Source organism: Triticum aestivum, chromosome 4B (assembly GCF_018294505.1).
Source record: "Triticum aestivum cultivar Chinese Spring chromosome 4B, IWGSC CS RefSeq v2.1, whole genome shotgun sequence".
In the NCBI taxonomy this organism is placed as follows: Eukaryota; Viridiplantae; Streptophyta; class Magnoliopsida; order Poales; family Poaceae; genus Triticum; species Triticum aestivum.
The window spans coordinates 139,721,487-139,740,874 of NC_057804.1; the positions used below are offsets into that span (position 1 = coordinate 139,721,487).

Below are 19,388 nucleotides of genomic sequence, written 5' to 3' on the forward strand. Positions count from 1 at the left end.
AGACTATGAGATTATGCAACTCCCGAATACCAAGGAACACCTTGTGTGCTATGAAACGTCACAACGTAACTAGGTGATTATAAAGATGCTATATAGGTGTATCCGAAGGTGTTTGTTGGGTTGGCATAGATCAATATTAGGATTTGTCACTTCGTGTATCGAAGAGGTATCTCTGGGCCCTCTAGGTAATGTTCATCACTATAAGCCTTGCAAGCAATTTGACCAATGAGTTGGTTACGGGATGAAGCATTACGGAATGAGTAAAGATACTTGCCAGTAACAAGATTGAACTAGGTATGATGATACCGACGATTGAATCTCGGGCAAGTAACATACTGATGACAAAGGGAACATTGTATGTTGTTATGCGGTTTGACCGATAAAGATCTTCGTAGAATATGTAGGAACCAATATGAGCATCCAAGTTCCGCTATTGTTTATTGATCGGAGATGTGTCTCGATCATGTCTACATAGTTCTCGAACCCATAGTGTCCGCACGCTTAACGTTCGATGACGATTTGTATTATGAGTTATGTGATTTGATGACCGAAGTTTGTTTGGAGTCTCGGATGAGATCACGGACATGACGAGGAGTCTCGAAATGGTCGAGACTTAAAGAATGATATATTGGACAATGTTATTCAGACACCAGAAGAGTTTCGAGAGGTACCAGGTAAAAATGGACTGTCGGAGGGGTTATCGGAACCCCCCGGGGAAGCAATGGGCCATCATGTGCCATAGGGGACAGAGAGGACAGCGCACAAGGGGGAGGCGTCCCCCCCATGGGGAGTCCGAATAGGACTAGGGGAGGGGGCGTGGCCCCCCTTTCCCTCTACCTCTCCCTCTCCCTTCCTTCTTCCCCCTTTCCACCAAGGGGAATCCTACTAGGACTTGGAGTCCTAGTTGGACTCCTCCCTCTTGGCGCGCCCTACAGGGCCGGCCGACCTCCCCCTCTCCTCCTTTATATACGGGGACAGGGGCACCCCCAAAGCACAACAGACATTCTCTTAGCCGTGTGCGGTGCCCCCTCCACAGTTTAACACCTCGGTCATATCGTCGTAGTGCTTAGGCGAAGCCCTGTGCTGGTAACTTCATCATCACCATCGCCACACCTTCGTGCTGACGAAACTCTCCCTCGTCCTCAACTGGATCAAGAGCACGAGGGACGTCATCGTGCTGAACGTGTGCTAAACACGGAGGTGCCATATGTTCGGTACTTGGATCAGTTGGATCGTGACATCAACCGCGTTACTAAACGCTTCCGCTTTCGGTCTACGAGGATACGTGGACACACTCTCCCGTCTTGTTGCTATGCATCTCTGAGATAGATAGATCTTGCGTGATCGTAGGAATTTTTTTGAATTACTACGTTCCCCAACAGAACCGAGATGAGGAGGAAGAGGAGTAGTACTGTACATGCTACAGACTGGACTACAGCACATTGTTTTTATGGCCATATCACCACATTATTTTCTATGTCCTATTGCCTGCTGGTTCACTGGGTTGCTGTGGTTCGCACTCCTCTAACGTGAGTAGTATTACTAGTATATACACTATATATACCGCACGATTCTTTGCTCCTTCTTACGTACTTCTCCGATATGTAGGACAGCCAGCATCCGGGTCGACGTGTCATGCACCAGATTAGAATGGGGAACGGATGGGGGGCATCACCCCGGTCGTATCCCCAGTAATTCGTGACTATAGTGAGTAGTCATATCACAAGACATGTCTTTCCAGCAGTAACATGCCGCCAAATCACACAACCCTACCTTTCGAGTAGTAAGTTGAATCTGCTACTCCCTCACCCTCCTCGCCTCTCTGTCAAACCGCCTACGCGAAAACTGCCGCGTGTACTGCCTGGGAAAAGCCCCGCCCACAACTTTTAACTACTCATAGTATAATTTTGTATCAATGAATCCATGGAGCAGAAAACCAAAATAAAAATGTGGTACATGTAAACAAATAGTACAGTTCAAGCTCTAACTAGCGATTCAGAATGTGAACCATGCATATACGTATAGGTTACTTCAAAGTACTGAGTCCATTGATGCAATGTGGTCAAACTGTACCGTCCATATCTCAAAGCCAAAATAGTTCGAGCTTGTTCGTTCTATATAAATACTAGTACTGTATGTTTATTCAACCGTGGGGTTGTTCAATGAATGGAGGGCCGGGGAGCATAATGAAACAATACTACTACTGTACTAGTAAGTAGGAGTCATACAATTAGTCACGTTAAATAGAGAGTTTCTTTCCTTTAATGCCACGTACACAAATTGAAACACTTGTTGTGGAGAGAAAAAGATAATCACTCCACTATATATATAGGCAAGGGCCTGGGTGCTTGCTTTACTAGGACATGACAGCGGTAGCGACATTTTCTATCTGCTCACCGCTGGTCACAGATCCGGATGGATCCCTTCGGCCGGTGTGTGTAGAGGACTAGTGCATCGTTCACGTGGTCATCAGCGGTGAGGGAGTAAACCCACAGCTACCGGCGTGTCCCGATCCTCTACCTGTGTCGTTCTCTCCCACACAGCGCTGGCTCAGGAGGTCCTCCAACCCTTCTTCCTCCCTGTCATATTGTAGGCAGATCTGACCTGCCGCCGCCGACACCCCAACGACCCTCTGGTATAAGTTCTTCAAAAGCGGCCTTGCTCTACTGCCCCAGCTCCCCATGTGTCTGCATGTGCATCTTTTTGATTTAGCTACACTTCAGTCGAATGAATCGACTTTTGGGTCAATCAATTTTCAGGGGGGGAGTGGCTTGCCGGAGTTAAGGAAGAACCAGCCACAGTGGGGAGGGGGGCTTGGCCGGAGAGGTACCCCACTATCTATCTTAGGGTTCAGGGTGGGGCGGTGGTCGCCGGTGGTGGGGGTGCCGTGGTGGGGCGGTGGCGTGGGGATCGCCGGAGAAAAAGCTCGGCGCAGGGGGGGAGGGGGCTAGAGGGATGGCCGGAGCAGCGGCAGACCGGAGGTGGGGAGTAGTTTCGGGGAGGACGGGACGGTGAGGCGGCGGGAGCTACTTCATGCAGTGGAATCTAGGACTTGGTTCAAACAAAGAAGAAAGGGGTAAAGTCGTAGCATGAATCTAGGACTTGATTCAAAGAGGAAATAACAGGGGGAAAGTAAGGCTGGATACCAACCGATCTCTTGGTTGAAAAGAGAAATAAAGGGAAAAGGCAGTACAAACTGGATAAGGAACATATCTATTATTTGGCTGAAAAAAGGATAGAAAGTGGCGGCTAGTGGACAAGTCAACTGAGTATGTCCAGGATTAGATTTGCTGCCCTCACATAGTAAAAGGTCTCCAGGATTAGATTTGCTGCCCTCATAGAGTATGAATAATTCGGCGTCACCACTTTATGCCTCCTTGTAGGTACATTGTGCTGATGCGTCCATTGTCGCATGTCCTTATACCAACTTTTTGTTGTTGTTAATGTAAGGGCGCATGTAAAATGAAGCGATCACACTGTTACCTTAAGGACATGTCTAACTAGTGTAATTGTTAATCTAATGCCTCCAGTGATATGATGCAATTAAACTGTGTTACAAATGGTACTCCTACTGTTTTTCCCAGTATGATAAGTAAGTTGCTTCTTTACGCTGCTGAGTGTCCTGGTGTCCCCATGGTCCCATGCCCTTAAACCAACTCTTTAGCTGCTGTTGATCTACTATATCTGGTAAACAAGCAATGCCACCATTAAAGCAATCCCATATTTGATGAATGTCATTGTTGCTCGTAATGCTTCCGGTAACATGAAGCATTGCTAACGTTTTAAAATTTCTATTGTCCTTGCGTGATTGCCATGAACATAATAAAGATGCTTCTTTTCATTTCATGTATGTTTCGTATCTTGTTGTTGACCAGGAACTGTTTTCTTTCTATCTTTTTTTGCAGATAGGGATATCCATTTCACCTTGTTGCTATTGTTACCTTTTGGTAAACTGCACAAAACACTTTTTTTGGAATGAGCGTCTTGTGCAGTTCAACTAAAATGTCATGTGGGCAACATCTCTCAATTTTGGTGGCACTGCACAAAATGGTGTGATGGTGGAACTGCACAATAAAGTTTGCTTCAACCAGTGCCACTATTATAGTAATCATGCTCTTTCTTATCTGTGCAAACAGGAATACTCAATTACAGATGTTGTGATGGTCAAGAGCATTTGCCAAGTTCTTGGGTTATGTGACACGGCTAGCCAAGATGGATTTAATCCTGATATTTACTTTATCAAAAGGCTCTAATGGGTTGGTTCTGAGTCTTGCAAGCTGGGAATCAATGAGATGTGTAGGCATCTTTGTTGTACTTATTGTTTGAATCTTATTTGTTGGTTCTGAATCTTGCAAGCTGGGAATCAATGAGATGTGTAGGCATCTTTGTTGTACCTATTATTTGAATCTTATGTGTTGGTTCTGAATCTTGCAAGCTGGGAAACACGACATGATGATGCAGAGGAAAGCAACCATAAAAAATTGTTCAAATTTCTGGGCATAAGTTTTATATCATCTTGGAGTACACATTTTGTACTAATATTATGTTTTATGCTCAATGAAGAGTTTCTCCATGGATAGCCTATCAATGGTGCTAGATTCTATCAAGATCTTATATATCCAAATCAATAGTTCTGATTTGAGTAAGATTATTGGCTTGCTGCAATGCTTTCCATGTCTCAAGAAGTTGTATATAAAGGTGATAATTTCACACACATTGGAAGCCCGCATATAGTGTACTAGAATTAATCGTTCAGTTGTTTACTTGTGGTCATAATCCAGTAAATTTTACGACCTAGGATGTTCATTCTATGGACCTGACCGATCCATTTGACTGTGACTGCCAAAAACAATGCTGGAGTTAGATGTTGTTGCCCTTTTCAACTCGGCTGTGACTGTCATATTTTCTTTGAAACAAGGCAAATGGCTTGCCATTCCTTTAATTAAGAGTTAAATATTGTAACAAATCCCAATCAAGGGAAATAACATCACTCTCGTCGGCTGCTTGAGCTCACTATGCATTATAGAACCCAATTGATTAGCCCCCACCAGCACCTACAAACTTATTTCGAACTAGCACACCAAATGGGCTGTAAATTTTCATAAGAAAGGCTACATGACCGTGACAGATTTGGATTCTGACATTTGGGACCCACGAGGAAAAAGCCTATCCAAGGTGGTGTCGACTTACTAACTAGTCAACAAACGATTCTGCCTACCAGTCGTTGGATTGACATCCAACATCTGTCGTGTATCTTCTATCTCTTGTCTTCTTCCTCCAGCCGCCCAAACCAAACCACCCCGTTGGTTCCGCCTGCTCCTTCCTCCCATGGCTGGTTGCACCTCCGCCGCCCTGCGGTACCCTCCAACGTTGGCCAGTCCCTCCCTCTATTCCCCCACACGTCATGTTATTCTCCGGCGACGTCAGCCCCAACACGCACCCCACCCAAACCAACCAACCCTTGTACTCCCCTCCGCCTGCGAATGGACCGGCGCATCTTCCATGGCTCCTGTTCATTCTGTTCGAGGCCTCGCCATCGTCCTCCGCCTTGGTTCACTTGCCGTGCACGGTGCGCCACCCTCTTGCGTTGTCAACATCATCAACAACCGAGAGGAACAAGGAGATGACTATATGTGGAGAGGATGATAGTAGGGACCCACCAGGATCATGGCAGTACTCAAGTAAGTGCCTCGTTATTACAAGCCCAAAAATATGGTTCCTCCTAATAGTTGGACATCTAGGGCCCACGCCATTGTCAACATAGTCAATAAACGAGAGAATTACACAATGAGCGGCTGACACTAGGGACCCAGCAGGTCGCGCAGTTGTTATTTACTTTTTTTAGGAACAAGCAGTTGTTATTTATACTAGTTTTAGAGACGGATCAGGGTAACAACGGGGTTGTGTGGGGGTTGTGGCCCGTCTAGCCAGGGTTTTATTTATGTTTACCACATCATGAGCCCGGTTGTGTTTTTTTCTTGCTGAAAATGGCTAGCCCAGTTCTACTTTTTTAAACAAATGCCCAACTGAGGCCTCCTTGCTTTCTCAGCCCTGTTGGGCTGCAAATCTTTCAAGACGAGGAGAGTTTCATTTGGCTTGCCCAGAAAATGGGCTATCAGTAATGAGAAATGGGTTGTACATTTTTAAAACACATCAAACCAGGAATTAGTTTCATTCTTTTCATTTCAAGATTTTAAATTCCATTAATTTTTATGCGTAAGCAATTATTTGGATTTTATATTTATATAAAATTAGTTTTCAAATTAGTTTGAATGTGATTTGAAATTTCGGGATTAAAAACAATTGACCGCACCAAAATATGCGAAATTCCGTATAATTTTTAACCGTGGCCACAATATGGGCTGTAATGCTAACAAAAAGAAGATGAGCTCCAAAAAAATCCTTAAGAATTAGCAAATGGGATGTAAAATATTAGAAATAATGGCAGATGGGTTGTATGCTGTTTTCCACACATTTGAGGTTGACTTGTGCGCCTACTACTATAGGTTGACGCGTACGCTTTCCTAAAAAAAAGGTTGACACACACGCAACATCGTGTCCACTTAGTCAACACACAAGAATAGTGACTGTTGGATGTCCATCCAACGGTCGTCGTGCTTCTTCAATCCCTGCTATTCCTGCTCCAGCCGCTCAAACAAGCACCAGCGGGACTGTCTGCTCCCTCCTCCCGCGACCGGCTGTGCTGCCGCGCAGGCCTCACCGACCCATCGTACTCCCATCGCTGGCCTAGCCATCCCTCTACTCACCCACACATGCTGTTATTCTCCAGCGATGGCAGACGAACCAGTAAACCCTCGTACTCCCCTCCACATGGGAAACAACCGTCGAGTCTTCCCTGGCTCCGTGTTGTTCCCTTCCTAGGCCTTGTCGTCATCCATCGCCCTGGTGCTCTCGTCGCGGCGTGGTCAACATGGAGAGGCTGACAGCTGGGTCCACGGCCGCATGCAAAGAAATGCCTCCTTATTACCTACAAAATAATGATTCCTCTACCTGAGAGCTGGGACCCACCGGAAGGGTCTCTGTATTTCGCAAAAAAATGTTTCCCTCGCTGACAGCTCGGACCCACCAGCTATATCTTTGCACGCAAGGAAGTGCCTCCTTATTACGCACAAAAAATGAATACTTCCCCTGCTAGCTGGGACCCACCATAGTGGGAGGCTGACTTGTGGGCCTACTAAGTTGACCCGGATGGAGGGCTTTGTCAACTTAGTCAATATGAACGATTCTAGCTCTAGTGATCGTATGATGTCCATCCAACGGTCGTAGTGCTTCTTCAACCTCTGGTCTTCTTGCTCCAGCCGCCCAAACCAGCGTCGGTTGTGCCGGCTGCTCCTGCCTCCGGTGGCCGGCTCTGTTGTCGCGCAGGCCTCAGCGCCCCACCCTACTCCAACCTCTGGCCAGGCCATCCCTCTACTCACCCACACCCTTGTTATTCTGCAGCAACGACAGCCTCACACCGCAACCGAACCAGTCAACCCCCGTACTTCTCTCTGTGTGGGAATCCAATGCCGCATCTTCCCTGGCTCCATGTCATCCCCTTCCTAGGCCTCGCCGTCGTCCACCGCCTTGGTGCTCTCGGCGCGACGTGGTCAATGTGGTCAAGGAACGACTTCCATCGGAAGAGTACTGTACATGGAGAGGCTGACAGCTGGGTCCACGACCGCAGCAAGGAAGTGCAACCTTATTACACGTAAAAAAAGTATTCCTCCACCTGATAGCAGGGACCCACTGGAAGGGCCTCTGTATTTCACGAAAAAATTGTTCCCCCCGTTGACAGCTTGGACCCACCAGTTGTATCTGCGCATGCAAGGAAGTGCCTCCTTATTACGCAAAAGAATTAAGACTCCCCCTGCTAGCTGGGACCCACCATAGTGGGAGGCTGACTTGTGGGCCTACTAAGTTGACGCGGACGGAGGGCTTTGTCAACGTAGTCAATATGAACGATCCTAGCTTCGGTGACCGTACGATGTCCATCCAACGACCGTAGTGCTTCTTCAACCTCTGGTCTTCTTGCTCCAGCCACCCAAACGAGCTTCGGTCGTGCCACCTGCTCCTGCCTCCGGTGGCCGGCTCTGCTGCCGCGCAGGCCTGACCGCCCCTCCCTACTCCAATCTCTGGCCAGGCCATCCCTCTACTCACCCACAACCCCTGTTATTCTGAGGCGACAGCATCCTCACACCGCAGCCGAACCCGTCAACCCTCGTACTCCTCTTCGCATGGGCATTCACTGTCGCGTCTTCCCCGGCTCCGCATCGTCCCCTTCCTAGGCCTCGCCGTCATCCACCACCTTGGTGCTCTTAGCGCGGCGTGGTCAATGTGATCAAGGAACGACTTTCATCAGAAGAGTACTATACGTGGAGAGGCTGACAGCTGGGTCCACGGCCACAGCAAGGAAGTGCAACCTTATTACGCGTAAAAAAATTATTCCTCCACCTGACAGCGGGGACCCATCAGATGGGCCGCCGTATTTCGTGAAAAAAAATGTTTCCCACCTGACTATTGGGACCCACCGGCTACATCTTCGCATGTAAGGAAGTGCGGCCATATTATTAGCAAAAAAATGATTCTCCCCCTAACAACTGGGACCCACCAGCAATAACTTCGCACGCAAGGTACTGCCTTCTTATCGTCCCTGACAGTCGGGACCCACCTGGTCGAAGCGTACGCAGCGTTGTCATTCTGGTCGCGAACGTGTACGTACATACTGGTCGATCAGTCTGTCTACAGGCTGCAGCGATGAACCATGGCCCAAGGAAGGGCACGTGTCGTAGTAGAGGCGCGAACGTAGCATGTCACACAGTCCCGTCAATATCGTGTACACGTACATACAACCAGGGTGCAAGAAAGTAAATACGGCCACGTACGTACATACGGGTGGGGTCTCGGACACCTACTAGTGCATACGTACGACTAGGGCTCGTGTACATGAAGAGGCAGCGGAGAGCAGCGACGGCGTCCTGTTCATCGGCAGCCAACTGGCTGGGTCGGAACGGAGAAACTACGTCGTCGTGTTCATCAGGAGGCAACGGAATGCGTCGTGTTCATCGGGAGCCAACCGGCTTGGACGGAACAGCCGAAACGAGACCTGGCGTACCGCAGAATGGAGGAAACAGCCTTTTGTTCGACCGCCTACGGTCGAAATGGGATCCTTTTCAGCAGGAGGGGTCTGGCGTACCGCAAAACGAAGGAAACGGACTTCTTTTCGACCTCCTACGGTTGAAACGGGGTCCTGTTGATTGGGAGGGGTGTGGCGTACCACAAAACGAAGGAAATGTACTTCTCTTCGACCTCCTATGGTCGAAACGGGGTCCTGTTCATCGGGAGGGGTGTGGCATACCGCAAAATGGGACTCCACCGGCTACTATTCATCCACCATCTACTGCTTCGTTCCAGCCTCCACGGGCTACTGTTCATCCACCATCGACCTCCTCCAGCCTCCACCTGCACTGTTCATCCACGGCGTCTCCCTCCTGCCTCCACCAGCTACTGTTCATCCACGGGCTCCTGTTCATCCAGCCTCCACCGGCTACTGTTCAACCACCTCTCCATGGGCTACTGTTCATCCAACCCTCCACTGTCTACTGTTCAACCAGCCCTCTATGGGGTCCAGTTCATTCACCCCCAACCGACTCGATCGGGGTCATGTTCACCCAGCGGCAACGACCTATACACCCCCACGGGGTCCTGTTCATCCAACCCCTACCAGGAACTATTCATCCGAACCCCAACAACGCTCACTGTTCATCAAGAGGCAGCAGGTTCAATCGGCTTCAGTTAGCAACAGTAGCGAAGGAATCACTCTATCGGGTTCAGTTAACAACCAAGGATCGATCGATCGCTCAGGTTCAGTAACGCGTAGCCAGTGCAATCGCTCGGGTTCAGTAGGCGAACACCTCGCTCGGGTTCAGTTAGAGCCCAACGCCTCGCACCCACGCACGTACATGTATGAGAGAAATGCGCAATCCATCCGTGCATCGCTCGGCCCCAACCATCCATTGTAACCGGGAACTCCCTGATATTTTCCTCGCCCTCGCTTCTACCACGGTTTTCTCCATCATGGACGGCCCAAAGAATGTCATGCAGCTGCGTCTCCGGCCCGCCCAGGACGAAAATCCCATTTTCTATCATGAATTTTTGTCATAGAAGTAGGAGCCCACCACATCTATGATGATACCAGGTTTTGTCACAATTATCGTCATAGAAGTGCCATAAGCATGACACAAAAAAATTCTGTTTGGCCCAAAATGTTATGGATGTGTCTTTTTTTGTAGCGTATTTATATTGAATGGTGGAGCTATCAGTTGATGCAGTTCCAAGCAGAGCGTCGTGGCGGGATCTACGTGTGAGGTGGAGTACATAGCTACCTCGGAAGCAGCAAATGAAGGAGTCTGGATGAAGGAGTTCATATCCGATCTAGGAGTAATACCTAGTGCATCGGGTCCAATGAAAATCTTTTGTGACAATACTGGAGCAATTGCCTTGGCGAAGTAATCCAGATTTCACAAAAAGACCAAACACATCAAGAGACGCTCCAACTCCATCCGAGATTTGGTCAAGGAGGGAGACATAGAGATTTGCAAAATACATACGGATCTGAATGTTGTAGACCCGTTGACTAAGCCTCTTCCACGAGCAAAACATGATCATCACCAAGACTCCATGGGTGTTAGATTCATTACAATGTAATCTAGATTATTGACTCTAGTGCAAGTGGGAGGCTGAAGGAAATATGCCCTAGAGGCAATAATAAAGTTGTTATTTTATATTTTCTTATTCATGATAAATGTTTATTATTCATTCTAGAATTGTATTAATCGGAAACTTGATACATGTGTGAATACATAGACAAAACACCGTGTCCCTAGTATGCCTCTACGAGACTAGCTCGTTGATCAAAGATGGTTGGGTTTCCTAGACATGGACATGAGTTGTCATTTGATAAATGGGATCACATCATTAGTGGAATGATGTGATGGACAAGACCCATCCGTTAGCCTAGCATAATGATCATTCAATTTTATTGCTACCGCTTTCTTCGTGTCAAATACATATTCCTCCGACTATGAGATTATGCAACTCTCGGATACCGGAGGAATGCCTTGTGTGCCATCAAACATCACAACGTAACTAGGTCATTCTAAAGATGCTCTACAGGTATCTCCGAAGGTGTTTGTTGGGTTGGCATAGATCAAGATTAGGATTTGTCACTCTGAGTATCGGAGAGGTATCTCTGGGCCCTCTCGGTAATGCACATCATAAGAAGCCTTGCAAGTAATGTGATTAATGAGTTAGTTGCGGGATTATGCATTACAGAACGAGTAAAGAAACTTGCCGGTAACGAGATTGAACTAGGTATGAAGATACCGACGATCGAATCTCGGGCAAGTAACATACCGATGACAAAGGGAATAACGTATGTTGTCATAACGGTTCGACCGATAAAGATCTTCGTAGAATATGTGGCAGCCATTAAGAGCATCTAGGTTCCGCTATTGGTTATTGACTGGAGAGGTGTCTCGGCCATGTCTACATAGTTCTCGAACCCGTAGGGTCCGCACGCTTAACGTTCGATGACGATTTGTATTATATGAGTTATGCGATTTGGTGACCGAATGTTGTTCGGAGTCCCGGATGAGATCACGGACATGACGAGGAGTCTCGAAATGGTCGAGAGGTAAAGATTGATATATTGGATGATAGTATTCGGACACCGGAAGTGTTCCGGAATGTATCGGGTACATATCAGAGTACCGGGGGGGGTTACCGGAACCCCCCGGGGGAAGATATGGTCCATATGGGCCATAGGAGGGAGGCAGACCAGCCCACAAGGGGTGGCGCACCCCCTAGGGAAGGAGGCCGAATAGGACTAGGAGGAGGGGCGGCGCCCCCCTCTTTCCTTCTCCCCATCTCTCTTCCCTTCCCCTCTTTCCCCCTCCGGTAAAAGGAAGGGGGGAATCCTACTAGGAGCCCAAGTAGGATTCCTCCTACTTGTGTGCGCCTAGGGTTGGCTCCCTCCCCTCCCTCCTTTATATACGTGGGGAGGGGGCGCCTAGAACACACATCAATTATTTCTAGCCGTGTGCAGCGTCCCCCTCCATAGTTTACGCCTCCGGTCATATTCTCGCAGTGCTTAGGTGAAGCTCTGCGCGGATCACATCACCATCACCGTCACAACGCCGTCATGCTGATGGAACTCATCTACTTCCTCGACCCTCTGTTGGATCAAGAGCTCGAGGGACGGCATCACGCTGAACGTGTGCAGAACTCGGAGGTACCGTGTGTTCAGTACTTGATCGGTCAGAACGAGAAGAAGTTCGAATACATCAACCGCGTTAAGCAAACGCTTCCGCTTTCGGTCTACGAGGGTACGTGGCGCATTCCCCCCCCCCCCCCCCCCCCTCGTTGCTATGCATCTCCTAGATAGATCTTGCGTGAGCGTAGAAGTTTTTTTTTTAAATTGCATGCTACGTTTCCTAACACATAGGTTGAGGAAGTTTGGGCCGGCAAGGGTGAGCGGATTGGACCGGGCACACTGGTGGCGGTGGTGATAGGGAGTCATGGGTGGGGTAACCTGTAACTGCATGCATAGGTCTCGGTTTGATTTTGGGTTTTACTCACTATCTTTTTTTTGTACGAAGATATTTTTGCATGAGAGGAAGCAAGACAGAAGTCGGGATTGAGTGGGACATGCCTAGGTAAGAGTAGGTGGAACCATCGTGATGATAGCAGATCCCTTTTAATAATAGAGATGTTTGGCTCATGGAGTAACGTTTCTATGAACCTTCTTGAGCAATGAAAATTACGTTGTTTCCCTAAAAAAATCCTATTATAACTTTTTTACAAGATGAGGAAAACGTTGTTAAAATTAGGACAACGCTAACATTCACAAGTGTGGTGGGAGCCAAACCCGTCCACACGCCCTGTAACACATAGACTGTGCCACATCACTGCATGCATGCATGTGGGATTTTTTTTTGAATTTTTAGTTTTTAAAATGTTTTATCTCTTAATGAAAGATCCGATTGAAGATCCGTTTTCACCATTAAATCCCTCGCGACAAGATCTTCGAAACTATCTCATATCATTATATTTTGACGAATTTTTTTTAGGTTAAAAGTTTCCATATCTATTACATATGAATTGCCATGATGTTTACACTGAAGTTGCCATGATATGTTTTAACTATTTTCTTTTGCATTTAAAAGTAAATTTTGACATATTATAAAACGCGGAATTAAAAAACTAGACTTGTCATAAACCATAAACTAAAATTGTCATGATACATGCACTTAAATTGCCATGGTTCTTACAAAAAATAATTTACATGATCAAACTACCGGAATTGTCATCATCAAAAAACTAAAAATTGCCATGCTCTACAAACTAAAATTGTCATATGACAACTTTAGTTTAAACACTATGACAGCTACAGTATAAACATCATGACAACTTTTGGGCAAAAAAAAGTCAAAACTTTTTAACATGGGGTCTAGTTTTGAAGATCTCATCGAGACGGATTTAATGGTGAAAATGGATTTTTAATTAGAAGCTAAATATTTTTAAGCCGAAAATCAAAAAGATTCCTGCTGATGTCATCTGTTCATACATGGTAAAAATAAGTGGTGATAAAGACGTGTGGCGATGTGCAAAATGCCAGGACGTTAGTTTTTCGTAAAATTAAAATAAACAGAGGCCCACCTGCAGCCTCCAGAACACGGGCAACCAAAATGGCCACCTCTCCTCTTATCCTCCCCGGCGGTTCCCTCACTCCCCGGAAATGGAGGCCACCACTACACTCACGCTCTCCTCGTCCCCTGCCGCCGCGGCCCGCCGCTCGCCGACGAGGGCGACCATCTCCCACCCCCACCTCCGGCATTACCCCGTCCGCACTTCCCGCCTCAGCGTTGCCCAGAGCCTGGCCTCACGTCCCCTATCCTCGGTCCGCCCCGCTTTCTTGGTTCTTCCAACGGAATCGTAAGTGGTCGCCTTATTGTTTGTTTCGCTCACCTTCTCTCTGTTGGGAATTTAGGGTTGGAGGCGGCGCCGGAGGGGGAGCGGGCTGGTGGTGCGGGCAGAGACGTTCGGGCAGCTCACCACCGGGCTCGAGTCCGCGTGGAACAAGCTGCGTGGCGTCGGTGAGTGACCACTAGCTCTCTCCCAGCGTACTGCAGTGTACAGAAACAGATTTGATGGTCGCAATGCTCTTGTGATTTAAGATGTGCTGACGAAGGAAACCATTGTGGAGCCGATGCGGGACATCAGAAGAGCACTTCTGGAAGCAGATGTAGGTGTAGTTTTGCGTCAGTGTTCATTTCTGTCTTTGAATATGAGCACTTCGTGTAATGCTGTTACTTTTGCTCTCTGCACTCTGCAGGTTAGTTTGCCGGTTGTCAGACGGTTCGTGTCGTCTGTGGGCGAGAAGGCTTTAGGTTCAGATGTTATCCGAGGAATCCGACCGGAGCAGCAATTAGTCAAGGTATTTTGTGTGTTCGTCTAACAAAGCATTATGTTGTCTACACTAGTAAACGCATGCTGGATACTTTGTTAACTAAAAAACTGAAAAGGTATATCATGCGATGCCGTTAAGGAGTTAAATGAACCACCGGAGTTCGTTTGCAAATTGCAATAATGATTTCATATATTTGACTTTGCTTCTATCTACAGTTAAGTAACTGCATAATTTCTCAACTGAAAGGTTCTTTCCTCTCCTGAGGGATAAAGGAACACACTAGCATGTAAAATGCTGTAACACGCTTAAAGAATTTCACTATAATGAGAATGGGACGATAGTATCTTATGCTTCATTGATATGGTGAGTTCTTTTCAAACTAACTTATTAATCGGTTTGCTAGATTGTGCATGATGAACTTGTTCAACTGATGGGTGGAGAGGAATCAGACTTGGTGTTCGCAAAAACTGGCCCCACAGTCATCCTACTGGCAGGTCTGCAAGGTGTTGGGAAGACTACTGTTTGTGCAAAACTTGCATTCTATCTGAAAAAACTGGTGCTTTCCTTGGCCTTTATTTTCGACAATCTTAATAGGGCGTCAATACACGATAACCTGTAGATACTTATACCAGAGTTAGGTTACAGGGGAAGAGTTGTATGCTGGTCGCTGCAGATGTTTACAGGCCTGCTGCCATTGATCAACTCACTGTACTGGGTGAACAGGTACTTCTTTGATGAACTTACCTTTTATGTAAGATGTAGTGTGTGCAGCTGCAACACTTAACTGCTTATGAAATCAATGTGTGTTCGGGTTGTTTTGAAACTGAAAGGTTAAAGCTACCAAGTTGCATTTGCTTTCTGAATGCAATACTACAGTTTGGGCCTGGCTAAAAAAGGCATTCACAGGTGGGTGTGCCAGTTTACTCAGAAGGAACCGCGGCCAAACCTGCAGAAATAACCAAGAATGCCGTGGAAGAGGCGAAAAGAAATAATATTGATGCGATCGTAGTGGATACTGCTGGCAGACTGCAGGTCAGACTTCTCTATATTTCCTTTACATTTTCAGTTTACTTATTGTAAACTACTGCCTGATAGAACTGTCACCATTGGTGGTACCTGATCATCTTTCTGACATTTAGATTGATAAAACAATGATGGTTGAATTGAAAGAAGTAAAGAAGGCAGTTAATCCTACAGAGATTTTGCTTGTTGTTGATGCCATGACTGGCCAGGAAGCTGCAGGTATCTGTCTGTTTCTTGTTGTTACTATTCCAGTGTCATTCATAAACATTTAGGAAATCAGCTACAGGTCTGAAATTTGACTATCTGACAAATTCTATAATACTGTTGTTATTCCTAATGTGTTCATAGAGCTGGAAGTTTTCTGCTAATTCTATATAATTTTGGATGCTTTAAAGAGCACTTTCCTGCAAAGCATCTGGCTTTAAAGAGCACTTTCAACTCTAATGCTGCACAAAATAATGTCTTCATAATTGTTACACTTTTTCCTTTTTTTTTGTGCAGCATTAGAGTTGTAACAACTTACACTACTTCCTTTATTTTGTGCAGCATTGGTCACAACCTTCAATATTGAAATTGGTATATCCGGTGCTATATTGACTAAATTGGATGGTGATTCCAGGGGTGGAGCAGCACTTAGTGTGAAAGAGGTTATACATGCCAGAAACTTTTCTCGCCATCATATACGCAAATGTTTAGGATCTCCCACATCACGCTTTTACTATAAGTTGATATTTGGAGCGGATTATTGTCTATATATATTGACCCGAGCTGTGAATTCCTTTTGAAATAGACTTATTGGTTTAATGGATTTGCCTGCTCCTTTCACTAATTGTCGATCAGTACATGGCTGGTTCGGCAGTTGCAGATGCTAGATTTATTACTGGCCTAACTTTTGCTCTGTGTGCATCAGTGTTCCACTGTATATATTATTATCTTCTTGACTTGTCACCAGACTGCCTATCTGCAAACATATTTCACTCAATCCGAAAACCTTAGTAATACCTGTGAGGTGCAAGTATTGTGATAATTTTTTTTCCCTTTCTTCTGCTGGTATATGTAACACCATCACTACCTATCGCTTAATCCTCTATGCAGGTGTCTGGAAAGCCCATCAAGTTTGTTGGGCGAGGAGAGCGAATGGAGGACCTTGAGCTTTTCTATCCCGACCGCATGGCACAACGTGTTTTGGGAATGGGAGATGTCCTTTCATTTGTTGAAAAAGCACAAGAAGTCGTAAGTAGTTTCCTGTAAGACTGCTCTTCTGGTCTTGTCTGAAGCAATACTTTGATGGTTTCTATACGCTGCAAATAGGTTCGCCAAGAGGATACCATGGAACTGCAGAAGAAGATCATGAGTGCGAAATTTGACTTCAATGACTTTTTAAAGCAGACACAAAATGTTGCGAAAATGGGATCCATGAGCCGTGTAATCGGAATGATTCCAGGCATGAACAAGGTACATGAACCTGTGGGATTGATTCATTCCTTCGAACTGATGAAATAATTGCCAGAGCATGACAACACTTCTCGTTCTAAATAGGTTACTCCTGCACAAATCCGGGAAGCTGAGAAAAGACTTGCATTCGTAGAGTCGATGATCAATGCAATGACAGCCGGTACATTCCTCCTGAACTACTGCTAAACATATGAAGATTGTAGTAATGGTGATGGCTCCTTATGTCCTTGCATCTAACCCTTACACTTTGCAGAGGAAAGGGAAAAACCCGAGTTACTGGCCGAATCACGCGAGAGGAGGATTAGGGTAGCAGAGGAGTCCGAGAAGACAGAACAAGAGGTTTGGTCCTACTGTTATCATCGTATCACAATGTTTCACTTATTCAGCATATTTGGCATTCCCCTCCATGGAGCTTAACAGGCTCTGCCATTTTCCACTATTAGGCGAGCCAACTGGTTGCGCAGCTCTTCCAAATGCGCGCGCAGATGAAGAAATTGATGGGTATGATGCAAGGGCAAGAAGCAATTGCAGGAATGGGAGATCTCATGGACTCGCTTAATGCTGACGAGAAGGTAAGGACGATGCCTCTGGCAGGGTGAATGAGCTTCCTCCTGCCAGTTTTTTTTTCTTCTTTTTTTGCCTGGACGACTTACAGTTGCCTGGATTTTTTGGTGTATATTGTTCAGGCACCTCCTGGCACTGCACGGCGGAGGAGACGGCGGAGCGAGCCGCCACGGCAGAGGGAGCTGGATGCAGTGGGTGGCGCCAGTAGGCCTTGAGTTGATGTGCACTGGAGCTGGAATTTTTCACTGAAAGAGTTGTGGATTGGCATGTAGATACGGGTCCTGCTGCATGATGTAATATTTCCTGTACATTTTGGCATACCGACTTTACAATTCGTGGGAAATGTGTTTAGTGGACGGAACATGGAGTTTGAGGGTGGAGGGAATTAATTACCGGTCTTAATATAAAGTACATCATTAAGTTGAAAAACATATTCGAAAAAAAAAACTTTAAGCACGCCAAGACTATATATGTTCAGGAAAGAAGGGAAAAGGGTTCTACCGCCGACCACAAAGACATTGGCCACACAACGATAGACATCTTCATAGTGAGTTGGGGGTGACCTAAGAGTTGTGAGCTTAACAAAGTTACTCGAAAAACTTTAGCTTTCATGTAGCATCTGGCAGGCGATTCTACGCATGCTATCGTTGTTTAATTTAGTTTCTACTTGCAAAAACACTAACATGTTTTGTACTCTATGTCCAGGGTCAACCAAAGATAAATTCAGTGTGCATTTTGAGTTCCTGATGATAGATAGTACTTAGATCCCGAACCTGCAAAGAACTTTTTATTCTGTCTTTAAGAAGTACGCATTTTTTTTTCGAAGGAAAGGCTAGCCGCCGCCTCCTCCTTCCTTCATAAAAAAGTTAGGGTTTCTGCCTCCCGCCGTCGCCGTTGCAGGTCCGCCTCCTCTCCGGTGGCCCTAGGGTCATGGGGGCGCGGTGGATCTCGGCAAAGGCCGGCGGGAGGGCTCCGTTTTTAGTCGTTTCTTTCAGTTTTGCTAGGGTTTGTATCCTGCTTAGGAAGACGAGACGGGTGCGGCTCCCTGAAGATGGAATAAAGGTCTCCCCGCCTAGTCCCCGTTCCGGCGGCGCGTCTAGCACCGTTGGTGGGCGTGTGGAGGTGTGTCTCCGGCAGATCTATCTTTGATGGATTTGCTCGGATCTCGTCATTGTTCGTCTACGTTCGCGTGTCTTCGGATTGGATCTTTCTGGTCTACATTATTCTTCATCTGCGGCGGTTACTGTTATGGTGCGCTGGTCCTACGGGGCCTTAGCACGACGACTTCCCGACTATCTACTACAACAAGTTGTGCCCAACTCCGACGATGGAGGGGCGATGACGGCGGCGCGCCTTCGGCTCGCTTCAGTGCTGGTAGTCGCCGCTAGGTGGTCTATGGATCTGGATGTAATTTTTATTATTTTTGGTACTCGTTGTACTGCCATGATTGAAGATGAATAGATTGGAAATTTTCTCGAAAAAAAAAGAAGTACACATTTTTTTCCCATGCGGCTTGAGAAATTCTCACATGTGATACTGTTTGCTTTATACAAGATGCCGCGGCAATGCATGGGGTATCTTCTACTTACAAATCATTTGGACTCCACAATAAAGCAACAACAATACAGATGTAACAACAATGGACCTTTTGGTTAGCTATTCTGTTCTACTCCCTCCTTAAAGAAATATAAGAGCATTTAGATCACTACTTAAGAAATATAAGAGCGTTTAGATCACTAAAGTAATGATTTAAACGCTTTTATATTTCTTTACGGAAGGAGATTCTTATGTAGTGATCTAAACGCTCTTATATTTCTTTACGGAGGGAGTAAATGATAAGCGTTTGGAAGAGCAGAAATGAGAATTGCTAAACCAT

The 19,388-nt window shown here is 46.3% G+C and overlaps 1 protein-coding gene across 1 annotated transcript; it reads left to right on the top strand.

The window, feature by feature from the left end:
• Positions 1-13,728: 13,728 nt before the first annotated feature.
• Positions 13,729-17,873, top strand: LOC123091497 (signal recognition particle 54 kDa protein, chloroplastic). Its single transcript, XM_044513031.1, has 15 exons — positions 13,729-13,960; positions 14,051-14,156; positions 14,238-14,305; positions 14,396-14,497; positions 14,874-15,026; positions 15,116-15,193; positions 15,377-15,502; positions 15,610-15,712; positions 16,040-16,140; positions 16,589-16,726; positions 16,805-16,948; positions 17,033-17,108; positions 17,202-17,287; positions 17,392-17,520; positions 17,635-17,873. Exons 1-15 carry the CDS (start codon positions 13,799-13,801, stop codon positions 17,725-17,727), a joined length of 1,665 nt encoding a protein of 554 aa, XP_044368966.1. The 5' UTR covers positions 13,729-13,798; the 3' UTR covers positions 17,728-17,873.
• Positions 17,874-19,388: the final 1,515 nt, after the last annotated feature.

What these genes read in the sequence shown, in the direction of transcription:
- LOC123091497 (XM_044513031.1), top strand. Translation starts at nt 13,799, where the DNA reads ATGGAGGCCACCACTACACTCACGCTCTCCTCGTCCCCTGCCGCCGCG. An exon ending in GAGCACTTCTGGAAGCAGAT is followed by an intron (nt 14,306 to 14,395) that starts GTAGGTGTAGTT and finishes TGCACTCTGCAG; the next exon opens with GTTAGTTTGCCGGTTGTCAG. An exon ending in CAGCACTTAGTGTGAAAGAG is followed by an intron (nt 16,141 to 16,588) that starts GTTATACATGCC and finishes TCCTCTATGCAG; the next exon opens with GTGTCTGGAAAGCCCATCAA.